The sequence below is a fragment of the Panthera tigris genome, chromosome D2, assembly GCF_018350195.1.
Source record: "Panthera tigris isolate Pti1 chromosome D2, P.tigris_Pti1_mat1.1, whole genome shotgun sequence".
Lineage (NCBI taxonomy): Eukaryota > Metazoa > Chordata > Mammalia > Carnivora > Felidae > Panthera > Panthera tigris.
Genome location: NC_056670.1, coordinates 8,858,142 through 8,884,931, shown reverse-complemented (window position 1 = coordinate 8,884,931; position 26,790 = coordinate 8,858,142). Strand labels below are relative to the sequence as shown.

At 39.0% G+C, this 26,790-nt stretch overlaps 2 protein-coding genes across 11 annotated transcripts in view; both read right to left on the bottom strand.

Annotated features, from left to right (window-relative positions):
- The window catches only part of LOC102954361 (zinc finger protein 37A), a 145,427-nt gene that overhangs the window by 97,587 nt on the left and 21,050 nt on the right, over nt 1-26,790 (bottom strand). For 3 of the 6 annotated variants that reach the window (XM_042959788.1, XM_042959783.1, XM_042959786.1), the window contains exon 1: nt 25,193-25,276. The exons of the other annotated variants lie outside the window; for them this stretch is intronic. The gene's annotated coding sequence lies outside the window, so the exon portion shown is untranslated. Of the gene's footprint in view, nt 1-25,192; nt 25,277-26,790 lie in introns of those variants that run through there. 6 annotated transcript variants of the gene reach the window in all.
- LOC102965255 (zinc finger protein 33B) overlaps nt 991-26,790 on the bottom strand; it is a 39,868-nt gene continuing 14,068 nt past the window's right edge. For all 5 annotated transcript variants that reach the window (XM_042959780.1, XM_042959781.1, XM_042959778.1 and 2 more), the window contains 3 exons: nt 25,566-25,710; nt 25,193-25,288; nt 991-3,765 (listed from right to left, as the gene is read on the bottom strand). In XM_042959780.1, coding sequence (XP_042815714.1) covers nt 1,442-3,765; nt 25,193-25,288; nt 25,566-25,710 — 2,565 coding nt within the window. In that variant the 3' untranslated portion in view covers nt 991-1,441. The remainder of the gene's footprint in view (nt 3,766-25,192; nt 25,289-25,565; nt 25,711-26,790) is intronic.

Below are 26,790 nucleotides of genomic sequence, written 5' to 3'. Positions count from 1 at the left end.
TCACTCTGAGCTTCCTCTGGCTCTGCTAGACTCTCAACCTACCCTCTCATATAATCAAAAATCTCCAAGGGCCCAGATCTGTTTCTGGGCACACTGGACCCCTGAATTTACAGCCTAGTTTACAACCCTAAGTGTCATATAGTCTGTCTGTGGCTTCTATTCTGAACTTTGCCTTAGAGGGCAGTTACTTCCAGGGGTTTGTACGACTGAGGCTGAGGGCTGGAGGATTCACATATGTACACTCAAGGCACCCCACGGCTTGAAAGGGGAAAATGAGATTACAGAACACACTTACCATTTTGTTATTTCGATTTATATATTTTAAGTGGTTACCTATTAGCTTTCTGGGCTTCCTTTCAAGACATTACTCCAGGTTGCTACATACATGGGAGTTGTGCCTGATATTGAAACAACTGCTGAACTAGGAGTGTCTATATTCAATTCCCAATTATATCAACTTCCACTAGGCATATGAAACACACAGGTTACAGAAGGTAGCATTTGAAGATACAGGAGTTCTGTAAACTTAAGGGACACTTCACAGAAGCATTTAACAGGGTTGCCGTAATTATTAAATTTATCTCTCCTTTTTATAAGCTTCATATTCACATGAACTGCCAGGATTAAGGTCACCGAAATGATATGGTTATTAACACATCAGAACTTCTTGTGGTGAAATCCTGATTGCTTTGCAATCCCAATGCAATTAGGACAGATTACAGATTCCCTTTTGATTTTGTAACCGGTGTTAACTGATACTTAAACTATAAGCAAGAACATTTCATAAAACTTCACATACACATAGTGAATATAAAAACTACTGACATGTGAATGTAAGTGAGTATTATGGTATCGTCCATATTTCTGCTCTAGAATATACCACGGTCATGTAAGATATCTTTAGCTAAAGCTCAGGGAAGGGCACGTGAGCATGCTACGTATTACTACTAATAAATACTACTAATTACTTGTTTTCAGTTTATTGTTTCATTTTACATTTTTTTATTGTACACTGCACAATATTCCTCTAAAAATTACAACTTCTTATGTTGCCTAAAGAAATAAGGCATCAAAACCAAAACACAACTTCCAATGTTATATTACCTCTAAAGACAATCTTCAAGCTGTATGTCTCAAACTGAAAGATTTCTCCTTAATAGAAATTAACATAACGTACTTTGTATTTTAGCTAAAAACAAATCTTATAAAATCAAAACATCTTCAAGGTTCTATGCCCGCATTTGCTAGGGACATTCAAAGGAATGTTACTTAACAAGACTGTCCTTTATGTGTTGCAGTCTACTTTGGGGTAAAATAAGGCCAGTTTGTGGACGCAGGTTATTCAACATTCAGGACATCGACATTGCTTCCTCTACGTGAGTTCTCTGAAGTGTAGTGACTGCTTAACCACAGCTCAACATTCCTAAGACCCACTGTAATCCTAAGGTTTTTCTTGTGTGTGTGTTCTCTGATGTACAATGAGGTTTGACTTCTGAGAGAAGGGCTTTCCACATGTGTTACATTCATAGGGCTTCTCGCCTGTGTGTGACCTCTGATGATTAACAAGGTTTGATTTACGGTAAAAAATTTTCCCACATTCATTACACTGACAAGATTTCTCCCCTGTGTGAACCCTATAATGCACTGTGAGAGAAGATCTATGAATGAAGGATTTCCCACATTGGTTACATTTGTAGGGTTTTTCCCCTGTGTGTTTTCTCTGATGTATAAGAAGTGCTGACTTCAAATAGAAAGATTTCCCACATTCATTACATTTACAGGGTTTTTCTTCTGTATGAGTTCTCTGGTGCACACTTAGAGCTGATTTATCACAGAAAGCCCTTCGACATTCATTACATTCATAGGGTTGCTCTCCTATGTGCATTCTCTGGTGCTGAGTGAGCCTAGACTTCTGGACAAAAGATTTTCCACATTCATTACATTCATAGGGTTTCTCCCCTGTGTGTTTTCTCTGATGTAAAGTAAGTCCTGACTTGACACAGAAAGACTTCCCACATTCATTACATTTATAGGGCTTTTCTTTTGTATGAGTTCTCTGGTGAACAATTAGAGCTGACTTATAACAGAAAGCCTTTCCACATTGATTACACTCATAAGGTTTGTCACCTATGTGGATTCTCTGGTGATAAGTGAGCTGAGACTTCTGGCAGAAAGTTTTCCCACATTCATTACATCCGTAGGGTTTTTCCCCTGTGTGTATCCTACTATGTTTACTTAGGGACGATTTATTATAGAAGATTTTTCCACATTCATGACACTCGAACGGTTTCTCCCCTGTATGTGTCCTGTGATGTTGAGAGAGGGTAGATTTACGGCTGAAGGATTTCCCACATTCAGGACACACAAAGGGTTTCTCCCCTGTGTTTCTCTGATGCACCATGTGGTCAGACTTCAAACACGTTTTCCCACATTCGCAACATTCATAAGGTTTCAACTGTGTATGAATTTTCTGATGCCTGGTGAGTACTGACTTGTGGTAGAAACTTTTCCCGCATGCATTACATTTGTAGGGTTTATCCTTTACGTGGGTTTTCTGATGTTGTGTAAGATATGCCTTCCGACAGAAAGATTTCCCACAGTCAGGACATTCAAATGGTTTCTCCCCTGTATGAGTTCTCTGATGCACTGTAAGGTGTGAATTCATACAGAAAGATTTCCCACATTCATAGCATTCATAGGGTTTCGGCCCTATGTGTGTCCTCTGGTGTTTGGTGAGGTCTGTCTTCTGATAAAAAGTTTTCCCACACGCGCTACACTGATAGGGTTTCTCCCCTGTATGTATTCTCTGGTGTATCGTGAGGGCTGACTTGTGGCTGAAGGCTTTACCACATTCGTTGCACACATAGGGCTTCTCCCCCGTGTGTGATCTCTGATGTTTCGTGAGGTCTGACTTCTCCCAGAAAGTTTTTCCACATTCATCACACTGAAAGCGTTTCTCTCCTGTGTGTATCCTCTGATGTCGAGTGAGGTGGGACTTATGCCAAAACGCTTTCCCACATTCATTGCATTCAAAGTGTTTCTCTCCTGTATGAGTTTTCTGAAGTTGTGGAAGGCACAAATCCCCCCGGAAACGATCCCCACTCTCACTACACTCCGAGGGTTTCATACGTGCCCCATGAGGTTTCAAAAGGGTAGACTTCACACATAACGATTTCCCACAACCACGCAGTCCACAGTGATTCTCTTCGGAGGCATTCATGTGATGTAACAGGAAAGAGGAGTCAGGAAAGAAGGTTCTCCCATATTCAATACATTCAGAGTGATTCTCTTCAGTGATCTCTCTCTTGTACGTACTCAATGTTGCCTTTTCGGGGAAGGTTTCTTGATACATGTAATATTCAAAATTTTGCTCTACACTTTGAATCTTCTCACGATCAACAGGGTCCTCATCCTGACTGAAAGTTTCCCCATGTTTAAAAAATTCACTTTTCTCGCTAGTAGTTTTCTCATGTTTAATACTGAGTAGCAATTTTCCATAGGCACTAAATTCACCAGTCTTTTCTCCCAAACGTCTTTTCTTATTGATACACAATTCAGAAATACAGCTGAAACTCACTCCATATGAGTCACACTGACAGAGGCTTTCTCTGGAAGGAAACGAATTTGTGTCCAGGTTAAATGGTTTTCCTATTACATTACCTCGTTCCTTGGTCAGCGTTTTCTTCCTGATCAATGCAACTTCCCACATAGGTTTACGCTGGTTTTCTTGCCTCCTTCCTTTCTTGTGATCAGTTTCCCAGACTTCTAAAGATAGGAAAAATTAACCATACACATAAATACTAACTCATTTCTTCTGGAATGCAACGTATATACAAATGTCCTATGTTTTAGCGGATTTTGATTTCTTGTCTAGTCTTCAAGGAAGAAAATAACTATAAGTACTTATTTTTTCGATTTCTTCTGTTGGACATGAAAATACAAAAATGGAAACAAGAAACAAAAGGCCTGGCATGGTGGAAGAAAGGAGAGGAAACTACTACAACCATACATCTGCATTCCGACGTCTGAGGAGTAACGGCAGCTACTAAATTCGGAACGTCTCCATCTATCCTCCAAATACCTCTGAGGATCAACATAAGGAGAGCAAGTAAAATGACCAATCAACAACCCGTGACTTCAGCATAACTGGGAAATACAAAAACTACTGACTTCAAACCACCACTGAGGAAATAAACATTTAATACAGAAGAAACTGATATAGAGTCCACATCTATATAAAGAGTCAGTTTGAGTCTGTAGCAACGACACGTAGAGGAAGAGACAGAGAACTTAGAGATAATTAAAGTTCTTTTTCTTTAATATTTATTTTTGAGAGAGAGAGAAACAGTGCATGAGCGAGGAAGTGGCAGAGAGAGGGGTACAGAGAACCCAAAGCAGGCTCCAGGCTCTGAGCTTGTAGTACAGAGCACGACATGAGGCTGAAACTCAGGAACTGTAAGATCCTGACCTGAGCTGAAGCCAGACGCTCAACGGACTGAACCACCCAGGCGCCCCTAGAACGTATAGATAATTAAATGCAAATAAAATCACTGCCTGAAAGGGGAAGTCCCACAGTGAGAGGGGAAAACATGGAGTGACATCTTCGTTCTGACAGATGACAGCTCAGACCACTGAGAACTCCAACACAAGGGACTTGGAGTATTAATGGGAACTACGGAGGCAAGGGCTGATCAGGTAAGGAATTCAATTGTCAAAAGGCCAGAGTGATCTTAGAATATGACTCAAATTGTAAGAACATGGTTATGAGTTCAACTGTCCCCCTCCCAAATTCGTATGTTGAAGCCGTGAGGTTTAATTACATTATCAGGGTGTAGCACTAACGACAGGAAAGACATCCATATCAGAAGCCGAAGAGACACCAGCCCTTTCCTGCTCTCCCTGTTTGCAGAAAAAAAGCCATGTGAGGAGAGGGCCACAAGGTGCTGTCTGCAAGCTGAAGACAGAGGGCTCACCAGAAGGCACCCGAGGGCACCCTGAGGATACCTTCATCTTGGCCATACAGCCTCCAGATGTGTGAAAAAATAAATTTGTTACTTAGGCCACCCACTCTGTGGTGTTTTGTCAGAGCGGTTCAGGCCAACTCATAGGAAGCATGAAGAGAAAAGAGACTTGAATGAAATTTTAATAAACAGCATGGAAAAAAGACATGACAATAGAGCAGAAAAAAGAATGACAATAAAACCAAAGAAAGAAACCTGGATCACAGAGAAAGTTCTGGATAAAGCAGGTGATCTACAAAATAATAAAATACATGTTTTTAATTAAAGTTATATGTGTGACTGTAGTCTCTAAAGAGAAAAAAAGAAAACAATGGAATAAATACAGTATTAAAAACCATTATCTAAGAAAATTGCCCAGAAATAAAAAGAGATCTTACCCGCATATTTTAAGGACCACCATGAACTTTCCTTTTCCGTCAGGAAAGCTGACCTGAAACAGTCCTTCCTAAGACATGCTTTAAGGAAACTGTAAACCTTAAAAGTGAAGAAGTCTCCTCTGGACAGAAAGATCAAGTCTCAATAAGCAAACAAACATGTAGATTGGGCAAGAGACTCAGTCACCAATAAACAAAGTGAGGTCAGTGCAGCAACCTTTTCAACAAATAACCAAGTAGAAGTCAAGGGTTGTATACCCAGCCACGTGATCCTTTAAAAGTATCCAGGCTCTGGGAAGAGGTCGATCATATTAGAGATTCAAGAAATCAGGTAATAATGTAATCACGGAACCTTCTAGAAGAGGACAAACTTCAAGCAACCAGTATTTGATAGGAAACACTAGTAGAAAAGCTGAGCAGTGTAGGACTAAGACCAAAAGAAAGTTGAGAATAAGAATACCAGAGTAATGTATAAATGCTATATATACCAGTGAAGCAGAAATAATGCACATAAAAAGACTACTGGATACAGGAAAAAGGAGAAGAAATAACAGTAAGCTAAGTGAGAGCCATGGAATAGTCTAAAGGTCACTAAACACTCTAAAGGTCACTAAAAGCTGAAAACCAAATGGAAGGTTAAATAAGGAAATGAGCAACTAAAGCCAGTATAAAAGACGTTACTGTAAAAGTAACCACTAGAACAAAAACATCTAAAGTTTCTAATGGACTCCTTCAAAATGAACAAAAGGAGTGATGAAACAGAATGATTTAGTGAATATGATACTCATGAAATGTAACAAAATGACAGATATGAGACCAGACAGGAATCCTGGTAGTAAATATGAATGGGCTTAACTCACCACTTAATAAAATGACTTCAAACGGAGTCACAAACAAATATCAAATCTCTGCTGCAAAGGGGAAACACACTGACAGAAAATGACTCAAAAAGCTAAAAACAAAGGAATGGGCAATATTGTTCCAGGCAAAGGGAAACAATAAGGAAACAGATAAAATCTAGTTATCAGGAAGGACAAAAAACAAAGCACAAGGCTAACATCCACAACTTTGAATGTACAAGTCACAGTAAGGAGTATCAAAACACCAAACAACATTCATGAAGCAAACACACTGATAAAAAGAGTATTAAGATAGATCAGAAAGTACGATGTCGGGATGTAGAGACGCAACGACAACAATCAGGAAGACATGTATTATGACCCATACACAATTTTCGAATATTAAAACGTTAATACAAAATACACTTACGTCTCTAGGGTGCAAAAAACATTAAAAAAAAAAACCTGATAAAGGTAACATGCTCAGGAAACAATGCACTAAACCTAGAACTTGGGAAGAACAAACTTCTTCCATCAGGACCTCAAAACCAAACAACTGTCTAGAAAACTGCTCTTTGTTGAAAAAGGAAACACAAAGCTGAATTTCTAAACCAAAAAAACGACTGAAAATATTACTTATAAGTCTATGTGGGATACACGTACTGATCAGAGATTTCATAGCATTAAATGTCTTGCATCAGTGAAAAAGAATGAAAAAAGCAAATCCGTAACTAAAAAAAAACTACAAAAAGGCAACAGTAATGTAAAAGAAAGAAGTTAAAGCACAAAGAGGGAAATAATGAAGGTACAAACAGAGAAATACAAAACTAAACTTAAAATAATATAGATAAGGGAGCTCAAGTGGTTAAGTTGTTTTGACACTTGATGATGCCACGGTTTGGTCTGTGAGTTCAAGCCCTCTGCGCTCTCAGCCCCTTCCCTGCTCATGAGTACGCGTACACTCTTCTCTCTCTCTCTCTCTCTCTCTTTCTCTCTCTCTCTCTCTCTCTCAAAACAAATAAATTAAAAAAAATAATAATACAGGGGCGCCTGGGTGGCTCCGTTGGTTACGTGTCTGACATCGGTTCAAGTCACGATGTCACGGTTTGTGAGTTTGAGCCCCGCACCTGGCTCTGTGCTGACAGCTTCAGATTCTGTCTCCTTCTCTCTCTCTGCCCCTCCCCGACTTGTGCTCTGTCTCTCCCTCTCAAAAATAAATAAATGTAAAAAAATTTTTTTTAAGTAAATAAATAATATAGATAAAAGTTTTTCTTCATCTTTAAGCTCCAGCAGATTTACTAAAGGTTGCCTTAGAGTGAGTCATTCCAGGTCAGTTTTCCCAGGCCCCTCATGATCCCTTCTGTTAATAAAACAGAAACAGAAAAACAGTTGTACGAGTGTTAACTCAAAAAGCTGGTCATTTGGGGGGCAACTGGGTGGCGCAGTAGATTAAGCTTCTGACTTCAACTCAGGTCATGATGTCAGGGCTCGGTTCAAGCCCTGGGTCGGGCTCTGTGCTGACAGCTCAGAGCCTGGAGCCGGCCTCAGATTCTGTGTCTCCCTCTCGTTCTGCACCTCCCTGCTCACGCGTGAACTCTATCTCAAAAAGAAACAAACAAAAAGAGAAATTAATTTAAAAAAAAACCTGGTTCTTTGGGGGCTCCTGGCAAACTCAGCTGGTGGCGTGTGCAGCTCTGGAACACAAGAGACATTACACCAGAAGGAACAAGGCAAAGAGACAAAGAAGAGGCATCCCAGGCCGTTGCATTTGTTCCGAGCCACCAGAACCATTCACACAAATACACTTATGATAGATGAAGATATTCTAATGATTTCCTCCAACTGTGTTTTCCAGGAGATGATTTCAAAAATGGTGGCATGAAGGGCAGTACCAAAGAGTCGCCTCACACGCTACTCTCTGAAAGGACTCACATTTAACTGGACCAAACTAAAGAATGTGTGACTCAGGACAACGTTGGAAACATTGAGCAAAGAGCCAACAATGAGTAGAGGCTAAGGGCAGAATGTGACACCATTAGAGGCAGGGAGGTTAACACAGAGATCAGTGAAAGAGACTGTTAATCAGGGTTCTCCAGAGAAACAGAGCCAGGTACTATACGTACGTGTGAGAGCGACACAGACAAAGGAAGAGGTTTATTAAAGGACCCGGCTTTTGCACTTACGGACGCCAAGAAGTCCCACAGTCTGCTGTTGAAAGCTGGAGAACCAGGAAAGCCAACTGTATTTCAAAAGGCCTGAGAACTAGGGGAGGTGATGGTGTAACTCCCAGCAAAGATGAAAGGCCTGCCAACTAGAGGGTTGGTGGTGTAAGTCCCAGAGCCTGAAGGCCCCACAACCAGGAGCACTGATTCTGTCCAGAGAGGATGGACGTGCCGGCGCAAAAAGAGAAAGAGAATTTGTCCTTCTTTGCCTTTTGTTCCGTTCAGGTCCTCAACGAATTAGAGGATATCTGACCATAATGGTGAGGGTGGATCTCTTTACTCAGTCTACTGAGTCAAATGCTGCTTCCAGAAACACCCCCCAAGACACACTTTGACCAGTCTGGCCATCCCTGAGGCCACTCGGGTTGACACCCAGAATTAATCATCATAGACACACTCAAAGAGCACCCTCTCAACACGACTGCCATTCTACGAACCATGTGCACTGCCCAAGGCAGAGCCCTCTGACAAGAGACATCAGCCAACAGTACACTGCAAGAGGAAAAGACTTCAATCAAATAATACAATCAAGTCACTTAACAAATACATAAGCAAGCAAAAATAACAAGAAGCCCTATCAGACTCGGTACAAAATATCTAAAATATGCTTTCGTCCAAAATTACAGGTTCACAAGACAAACGGGAAAATTTCACATACGTGGGGGCAACAATAGGCAACAAACTGTCCTTGAGAGGGTCTGGATACTGGATTTAGCCGACCTCCAAGCAGCTATTATAAACATGTTCAACAGGGAACCACACTGGGGCGCCTGGGTGGCTTAGTCGGTTGAGTGTCCGACTTTGGCTCAGGTCATGATCTCATGGCTCGTGAGTTCGAGCCCCGCAGGGGGCTCTGTGCTGACTTAGAGCCAGGAACCTGCTTCGCATTCTGTCTCTCCCTCTCTGCTCCTCCTCTGCTCATGTTCTGTCTCTCTCTTTCTCTCTCTCTCAAAAATAAACTAAAAACAAAGGGAACCACATTTACGGGATAAAGGAAGGTAGTGTTGATACCCTGTAACACAGAAAATATAAAAAAAAAAGGAAAAGAATTAAGTGAAAATTCTAAATTTGACAATTTACAGTAACTACACTGTAAATTCCTTAGATGGGCTCAACAGTTGACTGAATGTTATAAAGGAAAGAATTAGTAAACTTATAATACAGTCTAAACACTAGAAAGAAATAAGAATGAAGAAAACTGACCAAAGCCTCAAATATATGAAAGATACCATTATCTGCACCAACATACTCATAATGGGAATATCAAAAGAAGAGAAGAAAGGGGAAGGGGCAGAAAAATTGTTCAACAAAGTTATGGTGAAATCTTGCAAATTTAGAGAAAAAGAATATTCAAACACAAAATGATAGACGAACACCACGTGGGATAAACAGATCCACGTCAAGAAGCATCACAGTAAAAATATTAAAAAGCAAAGAGGAAAAAAAATTTCTTAAGTATCAAGAGAAGTACAACTCATCACATACAAGGGAACTCCAGTAAGATGACCACCTGACTTCTCATCAGAAACACAGAATCCAGGAGGTAGGATGACAGAGTGTGTTGGGGGAATAAAAGAAACAAAAACAAAAACAAAACAAAAAACCCCAAAACAGTCAACCAAAATAACAGCACTGCTTTCAAAACTGAAGGCGATATAAATTAACCCATAAATTCCCAGTCATTACTTCAAATCCACAAAGATTGTAGGTAAAAGTAACTATTTTAAAAGTAAACTATTTTAGGATAAAGAAGTATTTCTTCTAACCATTTGGCCAAGGCCATGCAACAATCTTTATATATATAACGATACTGTTGGGTCTGTAACCGTAGAAATAAATGTATTTGACAATAAGGCAAAATGAGGCAGAAAAACAAAGGTAAACTGGGGTGAGAAAATAACCATGGATGGTAACCGGAATCCACAGTAGCAAATGAAGCAGAAATGGTGAATAAGAAAGTTAATATAATGAACTCCACAAAGAGATATTTGCTATCCTTTCTTCTCTCAGTTTCTTTTTAAGACATCCAATTATATAAAGTAGTAATTCAACAATGTATTGCTGGAATTTAAACATATACAGATCTACTATGTACAAAAGGAACCTCACAAAAATAGAGTAGAAGAAGTAGAATTACATATGAATGACCTTTCTATAATTCACTGTAGATGAGGGAGTATAAACCTGAAGTATGGTGATAGGGTGAATTTCTTAGGTGAATTTTAATAGCAACCATCATGAAAATAATTGAGTGAAATGGTCACCGTAGAATTAAAATATTATGCTAAACCATATTCACTTAATGAAAATGAAGGCAGTAATGTAAAAGAACTACAAGGTCATAAGGCTGGGTAGGGCAGATAAATGTCAAAACGTAATATGGCAGGAGTAAATCCAGCCGTATCAATAACGGAAAACTGGGAATGGATTTAGAAATCCAATCAAAAAGCATAGGGGCACCTAGGTGGCTTGGTGGTTGGGCGTCTGACTCTGGCTCTGGTCATCATCTCACGGTTTGTGAGTTCGAGCCCCGCGTCGGGCTCTGTGCTAATAGCTCAGAGCCTGGAGCCTGCTTCGGATTCTGTGTGTGTGTGTGTGTGTGTGTGTGTGTGTGTGTGTGTGTGTGTCTGTCTCTCTCTCTCTCTTCCCCTCTCCCACTTTTGTTCGGTCTCTATCAAAAATAAATAAATGTAAAAAAACATTTTTTTTAAAAAGCAGTAATTGTCAGCTTGTAGAAAATATGTAAATTCAAACACATGGTATCTACAAGACACACTGTATTCAAAGGCACAAACAGGTAGAAAATTTTAAAAGCAGAGAAAGATCAATCAAGTATATAGCATCAGTAAGCAGTTTGGGCAGGCTATACTAATATCAGACAAAATCCACTTTAACACAAAATACATAATTAGAGATAAAGTGGGACATTACATAATGAAAACAGTCCATCAGTAAAGGAGACAAAAATCCAAGCAATTATACGCTACTAACGATGAGTCTCAAGAAATACTGAGAAAATTCAAAGCAAAAATACACACATCAACAATTACAGATTTTAATATCCCCCATTAAGTAATGGATAAAACAAGGGATAGAATACAAACAAGAGAAAAAAAAAGATAGAAAAACACTATGAAGTAACCAGACTAACAAATATATATAAGACAATCCACTCAAAAAGAGCAGATTACACATTCTTCAAAAGTACACACAAAAGGTTCCCAAAAATACATTTTAAAAGGTTCTTGCACCAAAATGGAAGGAAAATATAAATCAATCATATAAAGGAATTTTGAAAACTCACAATTGGAGATTAAATAACATATCTCTGAATAAAATAGAGGGAAACAATATTCAGGAAACTGAAAACACTTTTTAGTAAAAACGAAGACAAAATATACCATATCTTATGAAACAAACAGAAAACAGTACTTAGAAGACAATTTATCCTACAATATCATATTAAACGAGAACGATCCAAATCAATAACCTGCCTTGTACACCTGAGAACAATGGAGGAAAAAAGCAATGCAAATTGAAAGGAAGCAAGGATAGGAAATGAGAGAAAAGTAAAAATTAATAAACCAGCAAAGAAAGGCAATACATGACTCTTTTAATATATCAATAAGCCTGACTAAACTGTATTTAGGCTGACATGGAAATAAGAGAGATAAGAGTCAACCTACTGAAGTTATGGGGAGCCTGGGTGGGTGGCTTAATCAGTTGAGCATTCAACTCTTGATTTCGGCTCAGATCATGATCTCATGATTCGCATGACTGAGCCCTGCATTGGGCTCTGTGCTGGCAGCGTGGAGCCTGCTCGGGATTCTCTGTCTACCTTTCGCTCTGCCCCTCACCTGCTCACTCTCATGTGCACTCTCTCAAAAACAAACAAATAAATGTTTCCAAAAAAAATAAATTACTGAAGCTGTGGAATAAAGACAGTACACACGCTAGGGATAGAATGTACTCACATTACAAACCTGGAATGTTTTCTACGCTACAAAAACAAAATGTAAGTGAATGTTTTCAACTAATTTGATAACTTGGTTGAAATACAAAAATTCCTAGAATCGGAAAAAATATAACAACTCAAGAAGAAATAAGGTATCTGAAAAAAAGTGTAAGAAGTAAACACACTGCAGTCATTTGAAAACTGCCCATAAAGGAAGCCCAGGTCCAGATGGTTTCACTGGTGAATTTTTAAACTCGTTTAAATAATAATATTAATTATTCAAACACTCCTGCAAACAATAGAAAAGAACACCTCCCACCTAACTATATGAGCCTTATATTACATCGGCACTAAACTCAGACATGATGAGAGAAGACGACTACAGTTCAATGTCTAAAACAACTAAGAGCAACATCTTTGGAATACAGACCCACAGATACTCTGCACAATACTAGCAAATGTTATCGAATAACACATTACGAGGATTGCACACAAAGACCCCGTGAGATTTATCCTACTAACGCAAGGCGGGTTTATCATCCGACGATGGTAAGTGAGCACCAACAGTGCACTCTCCCTCTGATTCACTCGAGCTGGAGGGTATCTTCTCTCCGCGTTCTCCCTTTGCCTCACTCCAGCTCGCCAGGGTCTTCTGGAAAGCAGTGTGTATACTCCTCCACCATACTTGGGCGCCTACTACTAGTGAACACTTTTAGGTTCCCCAGCTCTGGTGGCCAGCATCACTTCTGCTTCCGGTCTCACAGGACTGTACACATTTGCATACTTTAAGAGATACCGTCTGAAGATCTCCCTTCCAATCAGCCTGAATCTAGATGCCGAGTGAGATCCTCCCCTTGGGACAGTGACAGGTCTTGGAACACCCTCAACTACTGAAAGCCACTACAAATAAAAGAGGCTGGTTAGACAACATGAAAATTTGACAGGCAACCAAGAGCTAAGTCAGGGTCGAATGACAAGGTTCATCACCTACACCAGGCCATTCTTCCAATACTAGGAGAGGTGGCTGTTTTATCTAATGAACACAAACCAACACAGACAATCAAGAAAAATACACAAAGAAATGTGTGTTCAAAACGAAAGAACAAGAAAAAGCCTAAGAATAAGTCCTTAATGGAATGGACACAAGTGATTTACCTAATAGGAGTTCAAAATAATAGTCATAAAGATGCTCATTGAACTCAGGAGAAAACAGATGAACACGGTGAGAACCTCAACAAGAAGAAAGTGCAAGAAAGTACCAAAGAGAAAATACAGTAAGACAACTGAAAAATACTAGAGGAATTCAATAGCAGAACAATGAGGCAGAATGAATCAGTAATCTGCAGTCAGACAGTGGAACTCACCCAATGAGAGCAGGGGGAAAAGTGAACACAGCTTAAGAGACATATGAGACAATATACAGCAGACCAACATTTGCATTATAGAAATCACAAAAGGGGATGAAAAAGAAAGGGGCAGAAAATTCACTGAGAGAAATAATAGCCGAAAACTTCCCCAAATTGGGGGGAAAAAAAGAAATCCATATCCAGGAAGCCCAGAAATTTCCATGTAAGATGAATTCAAAAAACCCACACCAAAAACATTATGAGATGGAGTGCCAAAAATTAAAGACACGGAGAGAATGTTAAAAGTAGCAAAAAATCCATAACTGGTTCCAGAAAAGGGAACTCTCGTAAGATTATCAGATCCTTCAGCAGAAACTTTTTCCAGTCAAAGGCAGTGGCGCGGTATATTCAAAGAATGGGAAAAGAAAAACCTTTACTGGACAACAATACACAGCAAAGCTCTCATTTAGAATCAAAGGACAAATAAATGAGTTTCCCAAACAAAAGCCAGAATTCACCAACACCGGAAAAGCCTCACAATAAATGTTAAAGGGACTTCTTTAAGCTGAAACAAAAGAATACAAATTAGTAACATGAAAACATATTAAAGTATAAATCTCACTGGTAAAAACAAATATATAGTGAAATTCAGAATATCCTAATGTTGTGAAGATAGTGGGTTAATCACTTACAAAAGCAGTATGAGACATAAAAGACCAAAGTACAAAAAAATAACCATAATTACTTATAATCATTAGTTAAGACATACAGAAGATTAAAAGATACAAGAATTGACATCAAAACCATAAAATAGGGAGGGGAAAATACAAACACAGAGCACTAGAATATGTTCAATCCTCAGTTGTTGTCATTTTAAAATTGACATTGTCCTGAAATACCCCATTAAACCAGATGGACTTTGCAGAGATATACAAACATTTCATCCACAAAGAAAAATTCTCAAGTACACATGAACAATTTTCAAGGATTGACCATATATTAATACAAAAAAACAAATCCTAGCAAATTTAAGAAGACCCAAACCCAATCAAGCTTCTTTCCTGCATGAAGCTAGAAATCAATTACCAGGTAGAAAACTGGAAAATTCACAGATATGTGGAGACTAAACAACACTCTCCTGAACAACCAATGAGTCAACAGAGAAACCAAGGGATACCTTGAGGCAAATAAAAATGGAAATACAACATATCAAAACTTAAAGGATACAGGAAAGGCAGTACTCAGACGGAAATTCATAGTGATAAACACAATAAGAATCCAGAAACTTCTCAAACAAACAAACAAACAAACAAACAAAAAACCTAACCTTACATCTCAAGGAACTAGAAAAAAACAAGGAAATGAAACCCAAGTTAGCAGAAGGAAGGAAAATAATCATGATCAGGGCAGAAATAAATGAAATATGATCTGAAAAGATCAATAAAATTAAGAGCTGGTTCCTTGAAAAGACGAACAAAATAAACTGAATTTTTACTAGACTAACCAAGACAAAGAGGACTCAAATAAATTAAATATGAAAAGATAAAATATTATAACTCGTACCACAGAAACACAAAGGATTTTAAGAGACTACTGTGAACAATTATGTCATAACAAATTTGACACTCTAGATGAGATGCATGAATCTCTAGAAAAATGGTCTACCAAGAGTGAATCATGATGAAATAAAATATCTGAACAGTCCAATTAATACTAAGGAAACTGAATCAGGAAAAAAAGCCTCCCTAAAAATAAAGCCCCTTCCCCACACCCACCAAATAAAGCCCAGGACCAAACACCTTCACTGGTGAATTCCACAAATCACCTAAAATAGAATACCATTCTCAAACTCCACCAAAAAATAGAAGAGGAGGGACATTTCCTAACTCATTTTACAAGGCCAGCATTACCATCATACCAAAACCGGACAATGATGCTACAAGAACAGAACATGACAGAATATCCCTGATGAACACAGATGCTAGAAAATATTAGCAAACTTAACGCAACAATACATTAAAAGGAAGATATACTGTAACCAAGTGTGATTTATTACAGGCACGCATGGATGGTCAAACATCCACAAATCCATCAACATGACACACATTACCAAAATAAAGGAAAAAAATCATAAGGTTATCCTTCAACAAAGTGGGGTTAAAGGGAACTCACCTCAACATAATAATGGCCATATATAAAAAAACAAAAGCTAACAGCATACTCAATGGTGAAAAACTAAAAGCTTTTTCTCTAACATAAAGAACAAGACAAGGATGTCCATTCTTCCTACTTTTATTCAATACAGTAATGGAATTAAGTCCTAGCTGCAGAAATCAGAGAACAAAAATAAATAAATAAATGGTATACAGATTGCTAAAGAAGTGAAACTATCACTATGTGAAGTCATATAATATATACAAAACCGTAAAGACTCCACCAAAAAACTGTTGGCACGGATGTATGAATTAGGTTAAGATTGCAGAATAAAAAGAAAAAATAAGATATAAAAATCTGCTGCATTTCTATACACTAATAACAAAATAATAATGATAATAAACAATTAAGAAAACATTTACCTTTCCAATTGCACCAAAAATTATAAAATACCTAGGAATAAACTTAACCAAGAAGGAAAAAGATGTGTAATCTAAAAACTAGAAAACACCAATAAAAGAAATGGAAGACAACACAAACAGCTGGAAAGATATACTATACTCTTAGATTGGAAGATTAGCATTAAAATGTCCTTACTGGGCTACCTGGGTGGCTCAGTCCCTTAAGCAACTGACTTCAATTCAGGTCATGATCCCATGGTTCATGAGTTCGAGTCCTGCAGTGGGCTCTTTGCTGACAGCTCAGATCCTGGAGCCTGCTTCGGATTCTGTGTCTCCCTGTCTCTCTGCCTCTCCCCCACTCATGCTCTCTCTCCATCTCTCAGAAACGAACATTAAGAAAAAAGTTTTTTTAAATGTCCTTACTATTCAAAGCAATCTACATACTCAATGCAATCCCTATGAAAATACCAATAGCAATTTTCACACTAAAAGAAATAGTACTAAAATTTGTAGGTAGAACCACAAGAGGTTTTTGTTTTTTTTTTTAATATTTGTTTATTTTGAGAGAAAGGAGACACATGCATGTGAGCAGGAAAGGGGCAGATAGAGAATCCCAAGCAGGCTCTGCACTATCAGCGCAGATGCCAACACAGGCCTCAATCTCATGAACCATGAGATCATGACGTGAGCTGAAATCAATAGTTGGACACTAAACAACAGAGCCAGCCAGAAGCCCACACAAAAAATCCTGAATAGCCAAAGCAATCTTGAGAAGAAACAAGAAAGCAGAAGATAGCATGCTTGCTGATTTCAAACTATACCACAAAGCTACTGTAATCAAAACCGTATGCTATTGGCATAAATGCAGACACACAGATCCATGCAAGAGAACAGGGAGTCCAGCAATAAACCCACATCTAAGTCAACTAATCTACGACAAAGGGACCAAGAATATACAATAGGGAAAGGACAGTCACCACTTCAATAAACGGTGTTAGGAAATACGGACAGCCACATGCAAAAGAGTAAAATTAAACTGCTATCTTGCACCATACACAAACTCTAACTCAAAATGGATTGAAGACTGGAACACAAAACCTGAAACTATGAAAGTCCTCGAAGAAAACAGGCAGTAGGCTACACATCAATCTCGGCAATAAGTTTTTGTATTTGACCCTAAATATAAAGGCAACAAAAGCAAAAATGAGCACGTGGGACTGCATCAAACTAAAAAGCAAAGCAGACCATCAATAAAATCAAAGACAATCCACTGAATGGGAGAAACTATTTGCAACCATTTATCTGATAAGGGGTTAATGTCCAAAACACAACTAATATTACTCAATAAGAAAAATCAAATTTGATTTAAAATGGGCAGAGGATATGAAGAGACATGTTTCCAAAGAAGACATACAGACGACCAACAGGTACTTGAAAAAGGAACACTACATCATCAGGGAAGCGCAAACCAAAACCACAATGAGATATCACTTCATGCGATTAGAATGACTATTATCAAAAAGAAAAGACATAACCACTGTTTACAAGGATGTGAAGAAAAGGAAACCCTTGGGTACTGTTCGTGGGAAGGTAAATTGTGAAGCCACCATAGAACACAACATGGTAGTTAGTTCCTCAAAACATTAAGAATACAACTATCATATGATCCAGCAATTCCACTTCTGGGTATTTATCTGAAAAAAATGAAAACACTAACCTGAAAAGACATACACACATTTCTTCACTGTGCTCCTATACAAATAAATGAAGAATATATAGGTATACGTTAAGTTATATACGTTATGTATACTAAAGTACATATATTTTACATATGTATATATTATGTATACGTATCTTATAAACATGATATACATGAGGAATACTATTCAGCGATAAAAAATAATGAAATCTTGCCATTTGTGGACACCATGGATAGATCCTGACGGCATTATGTAAAGTCATAGAAGTCAGACAAAGGAAGAATAATACCGAATGATCTCACTTAAATGGAATTTGAAAAATAAAAACACAAATACAGTGATTTTATAGATCCAGGGAACATACTGGTGGTTGTCAGAGGTGTGGGTTTGGGGGTATGTGAAATGGGTGTGTGTGTGTGTGTGTGTGTGTGTGTGTGTGTGTGTGTGTATGTGTATCAAAATGATGTATTGTCAAAATGACACCCCACACATACACACGCTCTTCAGCAACTTATGCTGAGGCAATTGGATAGCTACATGCAAAACAATTAAACTCGTTCCTCATCCCATACACAAAAATGGGTAACAGACCTAAATGTAACAACTATTTACTTAAGGAAAATATAAGAGTGAATGCTTTTGTCCTTGGGATAGACACAGCCCTTTTAGATACAACACCAAAACCAATAGTGACAAAAGATAGAACAGATAACCTGTACTTCATTAAACAAAAAACTCTTTTGCTGCAAAGCACACAGCCAAGATAGTAAAATGACAACGCCAAAACGGGAGAAAATATTTGTAAACGATATACTTAATTAGGGACTGATATACAGAATATGTAAAGAATGCTTACAACTCACCAATACAAAGACAACTACAACTAAAATATTAATAAGGCAACTGGCTGTTGAATATTAAGCTTGTATCCGGCAACCATCCCATAAATGACTTCTATGTTGTAGGAGTGTGCCGCATTAGGATTCTTAGACAATCGAATCTCTGCAAAAAGAAGAGTTTTATTTCTTCCCTTGTCACCTTTCATATCCCTGTTTTGTTGCATTACCTAGGATTTCTACTAAGACGTCTAAATAAGAGTGGTGAAACCGCATGGCCCTGACTTGCTCCTGATCTTAGAGAGAGAAAGCACCCAGTTTCTCTTTATTATATGTGATGTTAACAGATTTTTTGGTAGACGTTTTTCATCAACTTGAGGAAATTCTCTATTCCTAGTTTGCTGAATTTTAATCATACATGGATTCTGTTAAATGCTGCTTCTGCATCAAAGGATCCTATCAAAGGATCATACAGTTTTTCTTTCTGCAGCTTACTGATGGGATGGATTATGTTCATTGATTTTTGAATGTTGAATGAGCTTGCAGGTTTGGAATAAATACTAATTCGTCATGGTATATAATTCTTTTCCTACACTGTTGGACTTTATTTGGAGTTCTGCATCTATATTCCTAAGAATTATTTGTAGTTTTCTTCCAAGAGCGACCATCTGCTTTTGGGATTAAGAAAATAATTCTTTGGCCTTAAAGAAAGAGTGGAAAAGTTCCCTCTAACTACAAATCATCCCTAGGAATTTACAAAAAGGCCACTCGAGATAATAAATGAATTCAGAAAAGCCGTAAGCCACAATATAACCACCCCCAAATCAGGTGAGGCTTCTATGCAACTGCAGTCAACAATCTGAAAGGAAATTAATAAAGCAATTTTATGTATAACAGCATCTTTGTCAGCCTACGGAAGATTACGCTGATTGGTTCTGGAATGTTGAACCACTTTTGCATACTCGGAATATATCCCACTCGGTCACGGTGTAGGATTCTTTTTGTACATGGCTAGTTTCTATTTGCTAATACTTTGTTAAGGAATTGTGCTAGTAAATTTATGGGACATATCGATCTATAGATTAATTTTGTTTCCTGGGCTATGGTTACATGGTTTTGGTATCAGGATAAGAAAAAACTCCATTAGAACTGTTTCCTTCTAGAAAAAAAAAAAAAAAAAAAAAAGGAGGTTAGAGTGGGAGAGAGCCAAAGCAGAACAGACTCTTAAAAACTGAGAATAAACTGTGGGTTGATGGGGGTGGGAAGGAGGGGAGGGTGGGTGATGGGTATTGAAGAGGGCATCTTTTGGGATGAGCACTGAGTGTTGTATGGAATCCAATTTGACAATAAACTTCATATATTGAAAAAAAAAGAACTTTTTCCTTCTATTTTTCTAGAAGACATTGTGTAAAATCAGTGTTAATTCCTCCTTAAATGGTTACATGTTTGATAGACGGTAAAAACATCTGTAGTTTTTTTAATCTATTTTAAATTAAATTTCTTTAATTCAAATTATCTACGTCATCTTCTATGACAATGTATGGACCATTCAAATTGTCCATGTCATCTTGAGTTTGGTAGTTTAGGATTTCTAAAGAATTGATCCATCTCTTCTCGACTGTCAAATTAAGAGAATAACATTTAAAGTATCATCCTGTTAATGAATGCAGAAGTGATAGCCCCGTTCATTGGTGGTTTGGGGTGTGTGTGCGTGCGTGTGAAGACTGCTAGGTTTATCATTTTTTTCTAACCACTGGCTTTGTATCATTAGGTTTCTCTGTTTTCCTATTATAAACTTCATTGATTTCTGCTTTTTTTATTTTCTTTCTCCTACTTGCTGTGGATTTACCTTGTTTTTTTCCAGTTTCTTCAGGTAGAAAGTTCATTATGGATTCGAGACCTTTCATCTTATCCAATGTTAGCATTTATTACTATAAACTTTCCTAACAGCACTTTAGCTGCTTCACACACAAATTGGTATACTTTTTCATTTAGTTCTAAGTATTTTTAAAATTTCCTTTGAGCCTTCTTTGATTCATGCTTTACTTACATGGGTCTTGTTTAATTCGTAAGGTCTGGTGACTTCCTGTTACTGATTCAGTTTGATTTCTTTTTTCTGTTTTGTGAGGGTTTTTTTTTGGGGGGGGTAATGTTTTTATTTATTTTTGACAGAGAGACAAAACACAAGTCGGGGAGGGGCAGAGAGAGAGGGAAACACAGAATCTGAAGCAAGATCTAGGCTCTGAGCTGTAAGCACAGAGCCCAGCACGGGGCTTAAACTCACAATCCGTGAGATCATGACCTGAGCCGAAGTCAGACTCCCAACCAACTCAGCCACACAGGTGCCCCCACCGTGTGATTTCTTTATGTATGGACAACATAGCATGATTTCAGTTCTGCAAAATTTCCTAAGCTTTCTTCATGGCCCAGTATATGGTTTCCCTTACTGAATGCTCCACAAGCACTGGAGGAGAACACATATCCTGCTCTTTTAGGTAGTATTCCTAACCAACTGAGCCACTCAGGTACCCCAATCTGTTAGGTAGTATTCTACCTTTTCGTTCAATCCTGTTCAGGGATGTGCTCTGCAGCTCTTCCACATCTGCTATTAATTCGTATCTGTTGTCTACAAGTTCTACCAATTACTAAGAGTAAGGTGCTGAATTCCCCAAATATAATTGAAGGTTTGTTTATTTATCCGTTCAGTTCAGTCAGTTTTGATTTGTGTCCTAGGAGGTTCTGTTGTTTGGTGCGGTCACCTTTTGGATCACTGCCTTTTTCTCTAATAATTTTCTTTGCCGTCGAGACTACTTTATCTGATATTAATGGAGTCAATCTTGCTTTTGTTTTCATTAATATTTGCATAGTACATCTTTTTCAGAAAATTTTATTGTTTATTTTTGAGAGAGAGAGAAACAGAGCATGAGCAGGGTAGGGGAAGAGAGAGAGGGAGACACAGTGTCTGAAGCAGGCTCCAGGCTCTCAACTGTCACCACAGAGCCTGACGTGGGGATCAAACTCAAGAACCGTGAGATCATGACCTGAGCCAACTCAGATGCTTAACCCAGCCACCCAGGCGCCCCCATCTTTTTCTATTCCCTATCAACCTCACTATGTTCTCTCTGAAATGAATTTTTTGTAGATAACATATTTCTGCATCATGTTTTCTGTTTCATACAGTCTACCAATTTATACACCTATTAGTATATTTAGTTCATTTACATTGATGGTGAACACTGCTAATGTCAAGGTTTAAGTCTGCCATTTTATTTTTCGGTTGTTTTCTCAGTTTCTCATTCATCTCTTCCTAACTTATTTTCTTACTGGTTACCTGAACATTTTTTTAAACATTCCATCTTCATTAATTTAGAGTACTTCGTTTTTTTCTGTTTACACTATTTCTGAATGTACCACTTCATATAATTTTTTAGTGGTTGTTCTAGGTATTTGAGTCCATTTCTAGGTAAAAGGCACACATATAATTTATCACAGTCTTCTTGGATCAACATCTTATCATTTCAAGAGAAATGTAACACTTTAATTCCATTTAAAGCCCTTTATTCTATCTTTTAAATCTAATTATTTTCTCCACACGCAGAGCATCAAATCATAAGATATTTCTAAATTTTGCCTGAATCAAATATGATTATAGAAACTCATGAGAAGAAAACTCCATTATATTTACCCTTATTTTTGCCACTTCCATTTTCTTTCTTTTCTAAAGTTTCACCTTTCTAGTGTTATTTCCTTTCGATTCGGAGAAGGTCCTCTAGCCATTTTTAAAAGTTTTGTTTGCTTACAACACTTTCTCTTAGTTTTCCTTTTTATGGTATCTTCAGCTCTCCTCTCATGAATATATGTTCATAAGATACCGCTTTTGTCTGAAAGTTCTTTTCTTTCAATACTCAAAAAAGGGCATTATTTCCCTCTAGCTTCCATGCTTTTGGCTGAAACATCCACTATCATTTCCAAAGAAAAGGAGATGTTTCTCTCCGGCTACTTTGAAACATTCTCTTGTTTTTAGAAATGTAAACATGACATGCCATTGGCGTGGATCCCTTTGCGTTTTTCTTACTTACAGTTCATGCAGATTCTTCAATGAGTACTTTTAGCTCTACTGCCCAACTTGGGAAGTTTTCAACCATTATTCTTTAAAATCCTTCAAGTCCCACCCTCTCTTCCCTTTCTGTTACTCTTCTTCCCGACACACAGAGAATCCACCCTCCTCTCGTTACCTCCATGCCTTCCAATCTGGACTGACCATAATCACCCTAAAGGAAAACGACAAGCGTCCTCTAGCGACATCTGTAGTGCTTATGCTCTTCCCAATATCTTCTCCAGGGGCGAGAAAGATCTTATAAACATAAACCACACATTGCTTGTTAACCAAAATATACTAAAAAGGATAACATTAAAAACTTTAATAAGATTTATGATATTTACCTTGTGGACCACAACTGCCTGACGTCATTTCCTGTCCCACACTCATCAATCACTCACTCCCCTCTGGCCATTGTGACTTTTTTTTTTTTCGCTATTTCCCAAAAAACACCAAACACATTCCTGCTCATTGGCTTAGTGGGTGCTATTCCCCTTGCTGAGAAGAGGCAGAAACCGCCCGACTCACACAAACATTTCACTCAAATCCTGCTCTAATGGTGGCTGATCTCCTACTTCAGGTCTCCCCTGACTACTCTTCTTAAAGCAGCACAATTTAACTCTGCTCTAAGTTCCATGGTCATTTTTTACCACTACACAGCGTTAATACGCAGAAGTATCTCTTTCTAGTGCTACTTTTTAAATGCACGAGACATATAACTATATAAATTCAAGGTGCACATGTTAGTTTCAGACAATTATAAACTGTATTATGACTGCTACTTTACCAGTAATCAGCACCTTTATTATGTTACACAATTCCCATGTCTTATTAGTGACTGGAACCATTCAGTTCTGGTGTCTTGGCAAGTGTGGTTATCACAATACGATACTGTCTGCATTCTTGATATGGTATCCGCCATCTCTACGGCTGACTTATCTCTTCCGATCTTGTGCCATCCCTCCTTTCCCACTCCCCATCCCCTGGGAACCACCACAGTACCCTCTGTTATCATGAGTTTGCCTTTTCCGGATTCCAGATATAAGTGACACCATACGGTAACTGTCTTTCTCTTAAAGTGGCAGGATGTCATTTCTCATGACCGAATACTACTACTCTCTTTTCTTTCTTTAGCCATTCATGAACTGATGAGCACGCAGATTGTGTCCAGATTTGGCTATTGTGAATAAGGCCGTGATACACATGAATGTGTATATTCTCTTCGATATCCTCTTTTCATTTTCCTTGCGTATGTTCCCAAGTACAACTGCGGGATCCTAGGACAGTTCTATATTTAACTGCTTGAGGAATCTCCACACCCTTTTCCACAGTAGGTGAACCAATTTACATCACCACCTCCGACAGTGCACAAGAGTTCCCTTTTCTCCTCATCCTGGCCAACACTTGTTCTCTCTTGTCTTCTTGGTGCCAGCCATTCTAAATGGTGTGATGTGGCTCGGGGGTGCATGTCCCTCACGTTAGTGACGTTGACCACCTCTGCATGTATCTCTTGGCCACTAGTGCTACTTGTATAAAGTCACTGGCACATTATTCTTTCACTGCTGTGGCATTTATTAATTGTTTTTAATCAAAAAAACCTTTTTCATGTTTATTCATTTTTGAGAGACAGAGACAGAGCACGAGTGGGGAGGGGGGGGGGCGGGCGGGCAAGAGATAGGAAGACACAGAATCTGAAGCAAGCTCCAGGCTCTGAGCTGTCAGCACAGAGCCCGATGCAGGCCTCGACTCATGGACTGCAAGATCATGACCTGAGCTGAAGTTAGACGCTCAACTGACTGAGCCACCCAAGCGCCTCTCACTACGATGGAATTTAGACAACAGCAAGCACTCAAAAATTATTTGAGTCGGAAAATCAGTGTATGAAACAATGCCTGGGAACAGCAGGAATGCAGTGCAACAACACCGGTAAGGTCGGAGGCTGACACTGCTTTGAGAAACACACACTCATGCAGGAAAACGATGGCAAAGGGGAGGAGGCAAAGACTGGTCTGTTGACAAATGTAAGAATGGTGAATATTCAAAACGTGAATCAAACAGGAGAAGATTTTTCGTGAGAGCAGAATCTGGAGGTTTGGTCCAATAACCAGTATTCTCAGTCACTCACTGGATTATGACTTCTAAACAGGTACCTTAAAAACACATTCCAAAGTTGTCCAGCCCTGGGTTAATCATGGGAAGATAATAAATGTCCTGATGTTCATCGGTGCCGTATGTATCCACTCACCTGGGAGGCTCTGGCTTGGGAATTCTTCCTCCCATATCCATGGCTCCTCTCCTTGCTCCAGCCTGAAGATCACCTCTGGTTTGGTAGCACAGGACCCTGTCAACGTGAAATCATTCAGGATTCAGACCAGGTGGCCTAGACTTCAGGGCCTCTGGAAGAGGAGGAAGCCGCTGCAGCTGCTCGGTGAAGAAGCCACGGAACACTTCACTGGAGAGGTAAACACAACTACCTTCCTGGCGCCCAAAAGTGGTCAATCGGCAATGACTCCTGAATTCCAATCTTAAATATCATTCAACGCGGCACAGAGCCTATACGCCTCATAATTAACACAATCAAAACATGCTACTTGGAATTATATAAAAACAGTCCTTACCCACTGAGACAAGGTGGCTGTAGTTCTCCAGCATCACGTCCCTGTACAGGGACCTCTGACTTGAGTCCAAGCACTGCCACTCCTCCTGGGTGAAGCCCACGGTCACATCCTTAAATGATACCGATCCCTGGAACCTCTGTTCAATCTGAAATGTTCAGAATTGGGTGACATGGAAAAAGCTGTATGGGAACCAATCCTTCTCATGATTACCAAAACAGTCTGCAGAAGGCGTGTTTGGCTTTAGGCTTTGAGGGAAGACGAGAAATCTAACAAACACTATGCCATTGCTTCAGGGTATTATTAATGTAAAAATCACCAAATCCCACAACGTATCCGGAACTGTTCCAATTCTTAGAAATGCTAAGATTAGGGGCGCCTGGGTGGCGCAGTCGGTTAAGCGTCCGACTTCAGCCAGGTCACGATCTCGCGGTCCGTGAGTTCGAGCCCCGCGTCAGGCTCTGGGCTGATGGCTCGGAGCCTGGAGCCTGTTTCTGATTCTGTGTCTCCCTCTCTCTCTGCCCCTCCCCCGTTTATGCTCTGTCTCTCTCTGTCCCAAAAATAAAAAAATAAATAAATAAATAAATAAAATTAAAAAAAAAAAAAAAAAAGAAATGCTAAGATTAATAAAACTGTTCTTGTATTCAAGGAGCACATAATCTGATAAGAAAACATGCAGTAACAGGTTACAATCGCTAAGGTGAGGTATGCACAAGACAGACTAAAACAAACGAGCAGCAAAATTAGCTCTTTATGGGGCCTCACTGAAGAACGGCTGGTGGAGAAGAGGAAACCCGTACTCTCATGAACACAGGGTCGTGGTCCCCGGTGCAAGCAAAGGTGGGGCTCCATTAACACATTCGGGAAATGAGAAGAGGGCAAATGGTGGAGGAAAAGTTGAGAATCCAGCCTGGATCTGTGATGACAAGAAGTGCCAGAAAGGAATTCATGGAATGGATCACAGAGTAAATTAGACCGAGTCTTCAATGTGTGATCACGTTCCACTTTAAAGAATATTTTGGAGTACTGGGGAGCCCGGGTGGCTCAGTGGGTTGAGCGTCCGACTTCGACTCAGGTCATGATCTCGCAGTTCGTGAGTTCGAGCCCCGCGCTGGGCTCTGCTGACATCTCGGAGCCTGGGGCCAGCTTCAGATTCTGTGTCTCCCTCTCTCCCCGCCCCTTCCCTGCTCATGATCTGTCTCTCTCTGTCTCTCAAAAATGAATAAAC